The 15,125-nt window shown below is 37.1% G+C and overlaps 1 protein-coding gene across 1 annotated transcript in view; it reads right to left on the bottom strand.

Annotated features, from left to right (window-relative positions):
• Nucleotides 1-385: 385 nt before the first annotated feature.
• Nucleotides 386-15,125, bottom strand: part of TNKS2 (tankyrase 2) — a 65,833-nt gene continuing 51,093 nt past the window's right edge. The window contains exons 23-28 of the mRNA XM_077780425.1: nt 12,205-12,302; nt 10,328-10,402; nt 8,601-8,706; nt 6,446-6,632; nt 3,595-3,751; nt 386-2,734 (exon numbers count right to left, since the gene is read on the bottom strand). Of these exons, the coding sequence (XP_077636551.1) occupies nt 2,672-2,734; nt 3,595-3,751; nt 6,446-6,632; nt 8,601-8,706; nt 10,328-10,402; nt 12,205-12,302 (686 nt within the window). The 3' untranslated portion in view covers nt 386-2,671. The remainder of the gene's footprint in view (nt 2,735-3,594; nt 3,752-6,445; nt 6,633-8,600; nt 8,707-10,327; nt 10,403-12,204; nt 12,303-15,125) is intronic.

Here is a 15,125-nt window from a genome sequence, read left to right on the forward strand (position 1 = left end):
CCTGGCTGGCTCAGTCAGTACAGCATGCAACTCTTGATCTCGGGGTTCTGAGTACAAACCAACCCCATGTTGGGCCTAGAGCTTACTTAAAAAAAATGTAGATATATATTCCTCTTTAGAAGAAGATAGATTTCCTAGGAATGAGCTTTAAGGTTGGCTAAAAGTTGTACTGGATGGATTAAATGTCTAAAAGCATCACATCTTAAAGCATCTGAGTAGGTTATGGTCACAACACTCAAAATTTCAAACTTTAAACTGCATTCTATCACTGTTAAACTCAGAACTACATTGTTTTCCTGCAATTGTGGTTTATTGTAATCTTAACCCATTTTCTCAAAGACCATTCAAAACATTTATACTATTCCAGTAATTACCATGCTACCCAGAAAAACAAATGAACACTTTATTAAGAATTAAATGAGGGTATATGGAATGTGATACAGTACAAGAAAGACACCCAAGATGGATATAACAGTACTACTCACACAAGTTAAATCTCACTTCAAAAAAAATCACAAGACAAAATAAAAAGCAATTCCATCATTATAAAGTAAGATATTTCATGCAAAAACTCCAAAAAAATCCCAACCACCCCCCCAATCCCTCAAACTGTCAACAAAAAGCTATCTGAAAGTATTGCCATGCTAACATACTAACCACAATATAATCATTCATAGAAAAAACAACACACTACTTAAGCAATGGATTAGATGACACAACACAGGCTGCAATATCATAAACTCATAGATCTCGATGATTTTCCATGATAAGCAATTCCAGATTCACTTACAGGGTGACTAATGGGCTCAATGTTGAGAGATAAGGTAGGTAAATATAAACTCCATTAACTCATCTCATTATCTTCTAATTACAAAATCTGGAAGCTTCCAGAATCTGAAAAATTATATAAAATTTGGCATACTCCATTTGTGTTTCAAGAAATTACTTTAGGATCATAACTGCAATTATTAGAGAGCTGTATAAAAGCACTTCCAGGTCAGGAACTGACCTCCTAAATAATGATCACAATTTACATCATAGAAACAACTCCAGATATGCATTTTCTCTGATTAAGTCTCACTTAGGACAAGAAACATGATTTTCTAGCATTTTATGTACAAGTTACTGCAAAGGGCCAGATAATTTAGAGACGGAGTAAAATGTAAAAAGTGAACTGGTACAGAGACTGAAGGGGGACATTCTCACAGAGACGGAAGTTGGTAAAAATCTTGCCTTGCTTTCGGAGGGAGCTGGAGTCAGCAACTAGACTATCAAGCTATAATTCATGTCTCTGTACCAAGATACGTTAGCCTATTTCATGGAAAAGACAGTTTTACATTAGCAAACAGGAATGGCATGTTACGGAACAGCATTCCCTTCCACAACTGCCCGACAAGCCCGGCCAGCCTGTGTCGCACACACACAGTGTTATTTCCGATGGACTCTCAAGTGTCCTGATGCGGCAACCTAGGGCCAGGAAGCCCTGTCTCGCAGCACCCGCCCATTCAGGCGGCCTGGAGAGAACTGGGACACCTGCATTTCATGGTTCGGGGTTCAGTTTCCCTACGGTGTGAGGATTGGCTGTAACAGTAAGGGCAAGGAGAAAGAACAAGAAAAAATTACTCAGTTCAAAAAACAACCTACTCCCTTTCGCTCCCCCCACCCCTTTAGATTTAGGGTAACTAGAACATATTGGAAAATTATTCAGGATCACCTTTCCTACCTCTGAAATATAACTTCCTATTTACATTCCATGAAAAGAACACCATAACTGTTCACTGGCAGGAGTTAGCCTCTAAAACACAGAAGCACTTGCTCTAATTTTTATAAAACGAAACAACAAAATTTTCCAACGTGAAACCTGGAGTTTGAGGCCAGTAAAGAAGTGTCTTTAATTATCAGGACGTTCATAATTCGAGCTCTTTGGAATGTGTCTTATACATACAAAGGTATCACAAATTAAATCCCCAGAGCATTTATGAAACAAGTTCTAAAATGGGAAAGATTTCTAATGAGAGATAAATGCTTCCATCAGCAAATTAAATCTGTTACATCAATCTTTCCCAACTGACAAAGTCTTTGCTAATAATAGCTCAACACAGCCTCTGGAATCAAATGTAAAGACCACTCAATCATGATGATGCACGATGAAGTACAGATGGGCAGTAATATGAAAAACTATTTGTAAACCGCTGCAGTTCTAAAACAGATTTATAATACAAAGCAATGTAAATAAATATTGGGCTAGTACAAAAGCTCTTATTTACAGTTTTACAAATGAAATTGTCTTCAGTGTAAATGCTGTGTTTTAAAGAACACAGTACTGTATTAGTAAAATGAGTCCTGTTGAGGGGATTACAGTTTCTGTTAGAATCAATGCATAACATATAAAAGATTCAAGTTAACTTTGTTTATAATTTAGTACAGACAAACCCAGTTTAACCTGGAATGGCATCTGTTAAAGTGCTGAAAAACAGGAAATATTTAGAAAACACTGTACATTATTAAAGCTTTATCAAGTCAGAATGTTAAACTTCTTTCACATTTTTTATCCTTTTGCCCCCGGCTTGCGGACAAGATGATACTTCTCAGCAAAGGAGTAAGACTTAAGAGGCCACCAGCTGCTTAGACGACTTTAGGTTCAGTGGATTTAGTTTCCTGAAACAACTATTTATCCATCAACCAGACCTTCGGGCCTCACAATCTGGTAAGTAATTAAATATTCAGGATAAGCCTGGAAGAGAAAAATCAATTTAAATACTGGTAAACCAATTTTTTGGGGAAAGATTTTACTATAAGAATTTCTAATCTTTAGAAAAGAGTACAAATTAGTGCTATGCATCAGAATTATCTAAGGGCATTTTCTCAAAACTTCCTTACCTTGATTCCAATCCTTTAGGGTCTGAATCAGTGGGTCTAGGATGAATACTAAGTATGTGTTTGTTTTTAATAACTGAGGTGACCCTGCTACATATCCTCAGTTCAGAACACGGCTCTAGGGGTGCTTTTGACCGGGTCTGTGTCACTAAGAGCCAGAGGGAATTGTATGCTTCTCTGCTACAGATAGGTTACTGTACTAAATACAGGGTTCTGTACTAAATACTACATAACTAAATACAGGATTCTGATTAATTATATTTTACACAAGGTAAAAAACAAAAAAGATCTACTGTACCTGGCAAAATCGGAATAAAGTCTGTAAGTCAGATGCAATATTGTAACAATGGCATTTTCCCGATTTTGATAATTTTAAGAGAATGTCCTTGTTTTTGGGAAATACACACTAAAGCATTTAAGGGTAAAGCAACAAGCCTACAACTTCCTCTCCAGCAGTTCAGGAAAAACAAATCTGTATTCACACACACTCGGGAGAGAATGATAAAATGCTGCCAATGGGAAAATGAGGGACCTCTTGATTATTTTTGCAACTTTTCTGTAAATGAGAAATTATTTCCAAATAAAAGTTAAAAAAAACTCCAACACAACAACCCAGTTCTTAAGGCAATATGCCTTGTCAATTTAAGAGATTAGTACAGAAAGGTTCAAGTATGGCTTTAAATAATTTCTGAATATGAACAAATAAAACTGAATTACCTGTTCTCCTCTGTAAATAACATATTCAGCTAATGCTAGACCATTTACACTGGGTCGCCCAGTGACTGAGTGATGTCCTGGGGGAGAATGTGCCATTTTCATTGCACTGAACTGCAGGAAAGACTTTCCCAGGGTCACCCGGCAAAAGAGCAGCTGCCTATAACATGGAAAGGAAAAGATCTCTCTGAAGACATGGCAGTATAAGACAATTTTATTTGTGTACCCTGCATATGCTTTTTAATGTATTTATACATAAACACAAGTTGTTTTTGTCATTTAATCCTTAAAATAACTCTGTAAGGATGTCTTCTATTCTCATTAATGATTTGTCACTTTAATCCTTATTTTAACTATAAGAACTGAGAATGGGATAACCTTATAGAGATGGAGACTATCTTGTTTGTATCCCAGCAAAAGCATAAACCACAGCCAAGTGAGAAGGAGAGGTGAGTTTAAGGAACCCAATGAAGCAGCTTGCAAAGTGGGACATTTATCCAACTAAGTCTAGTTGATTCCGCCTTCAAACTATATTTGAAACTCATTCTCTTAATTCTATTGCTACTATTAAATTCAAATCACCAACATTTTCCATGATTTTGGACTGAAAACAATGACCTCTGAACTACTCTATTTCTACTCTAATTCCTAGCTTAACTATTTTCCAACCAAGCAACAAATTATTTAGGAAGAAACAATTAAATCAATCACTTTTCTTCTTAAAACCTTGTAGAGGCTACTCAGAATTTGGAAGAAAATCCAAATTCCTTATAATGGCTCCAAATTTTCTAATCTTACCTTGTGTTCACTGTGCACCAGGAACCTTAATTTTCTTTCTTCACACAGGCCCAACTCTCTTACCCTGTGACCATCATACACACTGTTTCCTTTACTATAGAAAATGGTATCTATTCTACTACTCTTCAAACCAGCTAACACTTGTTTTTTTTTTAGGTTTCATCTGCAATGTTAGCTCCTCAAATAGGTCTTCCCTTACCAGAAGTTTAAGTAGATTACTCTCCCAATCCCCTCAGGCGTATATATGACTGACTTTATTTCTAGTAAGCCTTTTTAAAATTTCTTCATAGCTTCTCTTCTTTTCCGAGGACAGAAGAGTTTGGTGAATGAGTTGATTCTATTCTCCAAAGAGGCTATCTACAGTTTTTATTCTAAATATGCCTGCTGGAAACCTTAGGATTACTAATCGATTTTTATTATAGTAAAAATCAGCCCTGTGATAATCCAAACACAAAAGTCTTAAGAAAAAAAAACAAAACCTTTTTTCTTTAATGTTTATTTATTTTTGAGGAGAGAAAAAGAGAAACATGAGTGGGGGAGGGGCAGAGAGAGGGAGTCAGAATCTGAAGCAGGCTCTAGGTTCTGAGCTGTCAGGATACAGCCCAACATAGGGTTCGAACCCACGAACTATAAGATCATGACATGAGCTGAAGGCAGATGCTTAACTGACTGAGCCACCCAGGTGCCCCTGAAAATCTTAAGTTTAATAAACTTATTTCCAGACAACCAACCATTCTGTTCCAAAGAGTAACGAGAGGTACTAGAACACTGGTTATTATAATCAGAACTATTTTACCTCCAGATAATATGACAGCAGAGTTGAATTTACAGAATCTCAAGAAACTACAAGCTTTTGAACCTGTCCAATTTATCATCTACATCAGAAGTGGATGGGCGTTCATACCCAAAAGGGCTGACTTCAGGCACCTACACAAGTCTAAACTTAGGGGGAAAACAAGAGTAATACAAAAACAGACCTTGTTTCTCCGCAGGACTAGAGTTCTTTACCTCAGCAACCTTTCAAAATCAGTGAGGAAGCTTTTAAAAAACCTAATGCCCAGGCCAATTAATGAGCATCTCTGAAGGTGGGACACAGGCATCAGTAGTTGTTAAAGCTTCTCAGGTGATTCCAGTGTGTTGCCAAGGCTGAGAACTACTGCTCTAGGATTTTCTTCTAGATCAGTGATCAGAAATGTCAGCATTGGTAGAAATTAAAATTCTGGGGTCTCGTCTCAGACGTACTGAATCATCAACTCACCAGGCAGGGCTTAGGAATCTGTGTTTTAGTGAGCCCTTTAGGTGATTTTCATGCTTGCTACTAGTTGATGAAGATTGCTCCAGATTTCTATACGCAGTACCCTAGCTGCTGAATAAATTTCGATAATTAACCTTACTCAATTTTTCAAATGACAAAAGAGATAATTTATATTTACCTATGAGGATTAATTAGGGGCAAGTTATTTGAATGATTTTAACTGAGACCAGAGTAACTAAAACTGGGGGGAAAAAAGTGCAAAGTAGTTATTTGATAATAATGTGCTTTTTAAAAGGGATGCATTTCATTATAAGTTTAAGTAGTAATGTCACAAATTGAGGATTAGGATCATATTGCAGTGGAAGAGAGACTACTACAGGCACTGCTATGAAATATTAGGCTTGGCAAAGTAATGGCATTTTAGCATTTGAATACGAAGTTTTAAAGAACCCACAGTCCTATAATACTTAAGGGCCACAATAAAATCTCTCATATCCAATGATATTCTGCTTCATATTCTTTAAAGCACTAGGTGCTCTAATGATTAAATGAGTTAAATAGGTCAAGTACTTTGAACTGTGCTTGGCTCACAACAGATTTTTTTTTTTTCTTTTTTTCACACAGATCATTTAATAAACACTAGCTATGAGTACAACCAGTGAAAGGGCCAAAAGTGACCTGAAATATACCTATCTTGGAGTCCTAAAGTTGTCCAAGATGTCCTTGCTCCCCAAATTTCTCAAAAATGAAACTAGTTATTAAAATTCTTATCAAACTGAAAGAGAACAAGTGATCTCTTACCTGTGGCAAATGTAACAAGATCTGTCTTTGTGGACTGGACACCCAGTACCTCCTCCAATTCCATATACATACTGATTGCTTTTGGAAGAGTTTTCAGCAAAATAAATCCCAGCTCCAAACATGCCACCTATGTAGGCATGCCTTTCATCGAAACCTTTATGGATAATTGCATTCACAAATGGAGACCCTAAAATAGATGTAGATGGATAACAATTTAAAATTATCTTATAATAAAATGAAATCTTCTTTGAAGTTAAATTCCTAAACATACATACTGACCACCAAAATAAATATAAAAAAACAAGGATAACAAGTGTCACCTAGTTTATTCCTTTATAGTAAATGACTACATTATTTTAATTTTTTAACATCTATTCATGTTTGAGACAGAGAGATACTGAGCATGAGTAGGGGAGGGACAGAGAGAGAGGGACACACAGAATCCGAAGCAGGCTCCAGGCTCTGAGTTGTTGGCACAGATCTCAACATGGGGCCTGAACTCACAGACTGCAAGATCATGACCTGGTAAGCTGAAGTAGGACACTTAAGTGTCTGAGCCACCCAGGTGTCCCAATAAATAACTACTTTAAAAGAATTGCTAACATTGATTGATGTTTCTAATAAGGGGGTGGATCAGATGTCAAAAAGAAGGACACACAAAGATTCAACTAGAAAAAAAGGTCACTTAAAATACCAATGCTAAAGTTACCAAATTACAGACCCCAAATCCAGAATGAAGAGGCTCATAATTCATCTCCTACACCAAGGCTGAATGCAATTAAGTCTTACAGTGACACCCATATCTGTGTACTTTTCCTAGACATCAAGTGGCCAAAGTGGTCTTTTCAGGTTTATTCTCTTCTTTATACTTCTTTCTCATCTCTCCACTTTGCTGCCTTTCATCCTGTTACACTACTCTAATTGCAAATGTGTGTGTTCCTTCACTGTCAGCATACTGACTACTCTTGCTCCCTTCCGTGCATGCGTGCCAAGGAGAGCTTAGCCAAAGGGGAGGAGGTAGTCATGGGAACCAGGCCAAAGAGTAGGGTGAGGGGTGGGCGTTGAGAAAAGCCAATATAACAGTTGACTGATTCATTTAAATTAGTATCCCTGTTCATAAAGGGACCAGAAAATACACTGAATTCCACTTTGCAGAAATACAGAAGACTAGAATCACTTATTTGAATTAATTTGGAAAAATCAAATTATTTGGAAAAAATCAAATCAAAATCACTTCTATTATAAAACAGAAAAATGATTCATTATAACCATCAAGTCAGTACTGAAATGAATATTATACTTTTTGACAAGAGATTATCATGATGATTTTTAGGGTTTTAGAATGAGAAATACCATTTAGATGGTATGGCAGATTGAACTGTGATACCACCTAAATGGTATTTCTTTTTTTTTTCTTTTCTAAATGGTATTTCTGAATCACTATAGCCATTCTTTCAGGGGACTGTGAAACTTAAATGCTGTGTTTTACAGAACTTTACAGGTCTCTAAAAACTTTCTGCAATCAAGGCCAAATGAAGAAACAGACTGGAGTTACTATGTGCTTGAAGACTTGATAAACATTATGTTAATATCTATATTCATCTTTGTTATAAATCTGAAAGACCAAGCAACACCTGTCAATTTGCAGCATAAAAGAAAACAGGAAATTTCAAGAATACACAATGGTGCTCTCAATCCAACAGAAGTTCTCAGAAAATTCCCTAAGTTCAAATACAACACTTTTTTGTTTTTTAAAGAAGAGCTGGACTTTTTTTTTTTTTTTAATGTTTTATTTCTTTTTGAGAGAGAGAGAGGAGAGAGAGAGAGAGAGAGTTTGAGCAGGGGAGGGTCAGAGAGAGACAGAGAGGGCGATACAAAATCTGAAGACAGGCTCCAGGCTCTGAGCTAGCTGTCAGCACAGAGCCCGAGGTGGGGCTCAAACCCACTAACTGTGAGATCATGACCTGAGCCAAAGTCAGATGCCCAAATGACTGGGCCACCCAGGCACCCCAATAACTCTTTATTTTGAAGATTTTAATTTTAAGTAATCTCCACCCTCAAAGTCAGGCTTGGACTCATGATGCTGAGATCAAGAGTTACACGCTCTACATACTGAGCCCACCAGTGCTGCACCCCTCGCTCAGAGGAATCTTACCATGAAATAGCATTCTTTCATTTGCATGGTTGTGGTTTTCTTCAGAAACTTCTTTTCTTCTGTGGGTATATCTTTCCCATAGTTTCTTGTTACAAACTTTCTGAATCTATAAAAAAGAAATAGAGCTACATTTTGGAAATAAAAAACTTCAAAGGTAAAAAAGCTCAAGAATACCATAAATTGACTAAAATACTTCCATTCTCATTTATTTAGAATTACTACTAACACAGCTCCAAATCAGGTATATTGAGTTCTGTATGTAAGTATTAGAAAGAGAATAGTATCTTTCACCTCACCCTATATTACCAGGCTCAAAGTATCATCTTTATCTGCTTTTAATGAAAAATATTTGAAATAACCCCCAGCAAAAACCATTCTTAAAACACACATACAGACACGCCTCTACGACTCCTTCTACCCTTCCCTATCCCTCCAGTTCTTAACATTTTTGTCTGGAGAAGAGTTAAAGATGGATGCCGGTCTCACTGGGAGTATTTCTGGGATCAAAATTCACAACACTAGAGCTGTTTCCTGGCTGTGTTTAAGGCTGTTACAGCCCCCTGCTGGTCCTAGAGCACATCTGGGAGCTGGTGGATTTAGTGTTGGCTTAAAAACACTCAAATATTGCCACAGGTGTAATCAAGGAACACAACTGACACAAAGAGATCTCATTTATATTAAAAAAAAAAAAAAGGCATAATTATTTGTCTGATTAAAAATATATATGTTCGTGAATGGAAATCTTGAGATGTCATTCTTGTCATATTATGATATGAACTAATAAAAAGGAGCTCTCAATAGGATTCTTTTCCCCTTAAATCATCTAATAGGAGGAACACAGGAATCTCAAATAGTTTTAATATTCACTAACTCTAAAATATAATATCTAGTATGACACTCATAACAGTATACACAAGCATAATATACAACAGCTGAAAGATTTGATACCATTCACTTTTCAGTTTAAAATTTAGGTATTAAAAAGACATTTCCCACATTTTAATTGTCTTATTCATAGTTATTAAGAATATATCGATGTAGTTAATAAAAATATTTATGCATCTCAAGTAGAGTGTGCATTTTTGCTTGCTGTAGTTCAGGAAAAACACAGCAAAGTTGGCAAAGGCCCTGAGAAGAGTACCTGGTATCAAGAAAAGACAGGACTCTCATTTGAATGACTTAAAACTTTAGGCTGTTTTTGGAAAAGAAGAAGGTATAGAGGGAATACTATTAAAATCACAAAAAAAGTAATATGCATGGGGACTCACAGAAACCTGGAGTAGTCGCAGGACAAATAAGTATAAATAGAAAAATGGAGTCCTTTCTGGAGCTACAAAAAAAATTCAGCTTTGCTACAACAGAATACTTGAATAGTAGTTCATATGTTTAAAGTCCTAAACCTAATGGATTTATCACTATCTCGAGATAATTCAACAAAGGCTACATTATTTGTTATGAAGATAGCACCAGAAAAAAAAAAATAAAGGAAGGAAGGAAGGAAGGAAGGAAGGAAGGAAGGAAAGAAGGAAGGAAGGAAGGGAAAATGAAAAACAGTATAGGGATTTTGAGAATCTTAACCTTCTAAGGATATAGCCTTTCCCGAAATATCCCCTGATGCCATGTGAAAGGCTTACTAGACAGACCATTATATTCTTATGAAAGTTAATTCTTGTTTCAGGCTTTGAAAACTATGGTCTCAGAAAACTTTATTTTCACTAGTTTATTACCTTGAGAATATTGTATCTGTTGAAGATTCCACCTGCGTGACCTCCATCTCTGTGCTCTCGGACTGTACTTTGCATCTGATGGAAAAATATGTCAAATATATGTGTGTTAGCTTTTGTTTTTTCGTAAAAAAAATTTTTTTTTAAAAAATTTTTGAGAGAGCGAGCATGCAAACAGGGGAGGGACAGAGAGAGACACACACAATCTGAAGCAGGCTCCAGGCTCTGAGCTGTCAGCACAGAGCCCCCTATAGGGCTCAAACTCAGGAACCCAGGAAGTGCGAGATCATGACCTGAGTTGAAGTTGTATGCTCAATTGAGTAACCCACCCAAGAACCCCCTACTTTTGTTTTTTCTGATTTGGGGAACATGGTTCTTGACTCCTATGATTCTATTTTTGAGAACAGAAAAAGAGATTTTAATATTTTTATTGTTTAAGGAATACAAGAGTTCTATAACTTCACAAGTACTATTTTCTAGAGATAGTTGTTAGCTAGTTGATCTGAAAACAAATGTTAAAAAAATAAAAAAAAAAAGTATTATTTATTTTTGAGAGACAGAGAGACAATGCATAAGTTGGAGAGGAGCAGAGAGAGAAAGAAACACAGAATCCAAAGCAGGCTCCAGGCTCTGAACTAACAGCACAAAGCCCAATGCAGGGCTTGAACTCACGAACTGTGAGATCATGACCTGAGCCAAAGTCGGACGCTTAACCAACTGTGCCACCCAGGCGCCCCTGAAAACAGTACTTTTAGGTGAAAATTATATACAATGGAAACTAAAGGAAGAAAAAGGAACAGATTCACGTGTGAGTTAAACACACAAAGCTAATCACCTCACATGCTAAAAAAGAAAACAATAATTTATTTGTTCCCATTCATTTTGCCCTAGTAAAGCACAATATGTACTCCACTGAGAACTGGAGTTTCTTGAGTTTTAGAAATCCATCTCACTCAATTTTACATCTCTGTGCCCCTCACATATATAGGATACATGTTCTTCAAAGTATAAAGCACTATTCAAAGATTTCAGTGGAGCCAAGAGATCTGTGAAAAAAAAAAAAAAAAACCAGAAGAAAAATTTCCTGGAAAAGTAGCATCCACATATTCTGGGTCTCATCTGAGATACTGGGGTTTGCAATTGCCTTCATGAAGGGAGGGAGTTTAGCATCTCCCACCCCTCCAATGACAGTAAGGTCTTCTCCAAAAGAATTCTGTTTTAGTATTTAATTGTAATACTGAACCAAGTTACTGGATTTAAGGTTTACTGAGGGAGTGTACGTTAAATGCTGATTTTGAACATTTATCTAGGAGGTAGAGTTAGGGACAATTAAAATCCTATTACATCTTCTTAAAAAAAAACCATTTAATATTTTGTTTTTGATTGTTTTATTTATTTCTGAGAAAGAGAGAGAGACAGTGTGAGCAGGGGAGAGTCAGAGAGAGAGGGAGACACAGAATCCAAAACCGTCTCCAGGCTCTGAGCTAGCTGTCAGCACAGAGCCAATGTGGGGCTCGAATCCACAAACCGTGAGATCATGGCCTGAGCCAAGGTCGGACACTTAACCGAATGAGCCACCCAGGTGTCCCTAAAAAATATTTTTTTTAATGTTTATTTATTTTTGAGAGACAGAGATTGAGCAGGGGAGGGGCAAAGAGAGAGGGAGACACAGAGTCCAAAGCAGGCTCCAGTCTCTGGGTTAGCACAGAGCCCGAGGTGGGGCTGGAACTCACTGTGAGATCATGACCTGAGCAGAAGTCAGATGCTTAACTGACTGAGCCACCCAGAGGCCTCAAAAATCCTATTACATTTTCAAGATCTGGAAACCTCTAGGAAGTTTAGCTACTGAACCAACATTTATTTAAGGTGTATGAGCATACCTCTTCCTCCACAGACTGAAATTCTTTATCATCAGGAGACAGATCTATGAGAATTGTTCCACTTCCAGAGGTGTTCAGAGTTAAGTACGGGTTAAGACCTAGGAAATGAAATTTGAAGGTTTAAAAAAAAAATGCCGAAAAACCCCCCAATTAACATCAACTAAAAATGGTCACCTAGTTTACCTGATGCTTACAACCTTTTTTTTTTTTTTNTCCAGTCTCTGGGTTAGCACAGAGCCCGAGGTGGGGCTGGAACTCACTGTGAGATCATGACCTGAGCAGAAGTCAGATGCTTAACTGACTGAGCCACCCAGAGGCCTCAAAAATCCTATTACATTTTCAAGNTGGACTATTTTACATTTTCAGAAAGATTGACATCATGTATAGAGTCCCTGTGTACATTTTACTCAACTTCCCGATGTCACCATTAGGAACTTTAGTGTTCCTCCAATGTTCCCATTTTATACTGCCACAGTACAACATTTGTTACACTTGATAAGTGAATTGCAGAATTTATGTGGATTTCACTAGATTTTCCGATTAATGTTCTTTTTCTGTTCTAGAACCCAAACCAGAACACCATACTGCATTTAGATTACTAATTTTGATGCAACAAGTTATAAGGGTTTTGTGGGAATAGTTCAGAAAATGTTTCTATTCTTTATCTTTTACTCTTCAGGAGTTTGTCACACATTTTCTTCTTCAGATTATTTCCTTTACTAACTATTCAGCACTTTCAGCATTTAGTCTCTTCAGTTTCTATAAATATGAGGTAAATATAAGGAAGAATTATGACAGAAACTTGTATAGCTTCAGGTAATTTTAAATCACCCTAAAATGACACTCCATAAAGTTTACTAATTACTGAAAGCTTATTCTTTTAATTTTTTTGAATTTATTTATTTATTTAAAAGTTTATTTGAGAGAGAGAGAGAATGTACATTCAAGTGGGGGAGGGACAGAGAGAGAAAGAATCCTGAGTAGGCTCTGTACTGTCATCACAAAACCCGATGCGGGGCTGAATTCATGAATTGGGAAATCATGATGGGAGTCAAAAACAAGAGTTGGATGCTTAACCAACTGAACAACCCAGGTGCTCCCTGAATGCTTATTCTAACTCTTCACAGTATCTAATTCAGCAATGAATGCTTTGTTTTCTGAACGTCAATGGTCAAGGTAACTCTATTTTGTACCTTCACTCTCACAAAAACTTTTTAAGTGGAATTTTAAACAAAATTTTCTAATTTCTTCCATGTATTTGTAACAAACCTTTCCTCAGTCTCTACAGGATTTGTACAGCTCTGCTGTTTTCCCTGGTAGGGATCGAATCCATTACTGCTGGGTCACTGCATGGCAGTTTGCGTTTGGAGAGTAAGAGCACTATTCTAGTTGTGAGTCTGGTCTGAATAAGAAGACTACCACCAGCATGCTAAACTCTCATAAAGATGTGTAGGTATGGCTGAATTACATCAGATACAGGAAGTACGGAGACTTTACAGAGAAGAGTATTTCAGAGAATAAAGACCATGACACACGTTTGACAAAACCATCTCTGGACCACCCCAAGATGTCGTATCCACGCTAATAGATCAGGACAAGTAATTGATTGACTCAGTGCACTGAGTGACAGCTAAGGCTAAGCCAGCAACATGAGAGACTGTCAGAAGACTGCCACTGGTTCCACTCTGCAAGTTAGGTAGAACATAGGTATAGAGAGAGTCCTGGCAGCAAATGAAGACGAGGAAGGTGCTAACTTTATGGAGCCAAGAGACCCTGATGTGCTAGAGCAGACACAGTCATTCTGTGTCATGACATTTCTCGTCCATGTGGGAGTGAATGATCCTTCAGGAATGCAGCTGGATGTATCAGAATGACTAGAGACCAAAGGGGGCATGGAGTTACACACCTCTGCCACTTGGAGGCAGTGTGCTTGTCTCTGTCATTGTTTCCTGAGCCTTTCAATGCAGTCTTAATAACTGTCCCAGAGACTATACGTTTAATGAACAAACACAGCCTGGTTTCCTTTTTCACCTGCCTCTTCCCAGTGACCCTTGTTATTCCAGTACTCCACTGTAATTTCAATCCTACCAGATCAGTATTAATTCTACTAGAGTCATGATAGCTGTCTGCAACTGAGGGTTCTAGTTTCTCTTCATTTTTATACTTTTTATATTGCATACCAACCTTCCAGGGAGTCATGGGTTTTCCCTCTTCTTTATAGTATACAATTTTATCATCTACACTAGACATATCCCAGGCTACCTCACCTTTTAAACATTTTGCCCTAGTTCCCACCAGGAAAGTAAAGTGCATCTACTGTTAATTGATTCTATTCCAGAATTCCAGTTTAAAGTACTTCTTAGCTTCAGTCATCCAATTTTTAGACGTAGTTTTTCTTTTTCAAGAGGTGGACACTATCCTGCCTATTGTACATCCTTCCTTGAAAAGGTCTTCATTTTTGCTAGTGTAGGTTTTTCCTCAACTCCAGTTGTACAGTCAGGACTTCAGTGACACGATGTGTCTGACCCCAGACAGGGTAAATCACAGCCTCAGTTTAACAATTAAGTTAAATATTGGTCTTGATACTTAGAACAATTCACCTTTTCATACCTGGGGCTTGGTACATAGGAAATGTTAACATTTGTTGAACAAATGCAATTTGAGTTTTCTTTAAGTAATATTCAAGAGAAATAAAGATATTCAATGCTGTTTTGCCAAATGTTCTCAGTTACAACACTGTTTCCCAGGAGTTTCACAACAAATGTTAAGAATTTAGCCATTTACATACAATGAAAAATAGAGATTTACAACATTATTTTATGGGCAGACCTCAATGTGTAGACAATGCCTATTATATTATCACAAGATAGAAGATATTCACGTTTCTGATCTTTTAGAATCATAACATTTTAGAGCTAGAA

The sequence above is a fragment of the Crocuta crocuta genome, unplaced genomic scaffold, assembly GCF_008692635.1.
Source record: "Crocuta crocuta isolate KB4526 unplaced genomic scaffold, BGI_CrCroc_1.0 scaffold170, whole genome shotgun sequence".
In the NCBI taxonomy this organism is placed as follows: domain Eukaryota; kingdom Metazoa; phylum Chordata; class Mammalia; order Carnivora; family Hyaenidae; genus Crocuta; species Crocuta crocuta.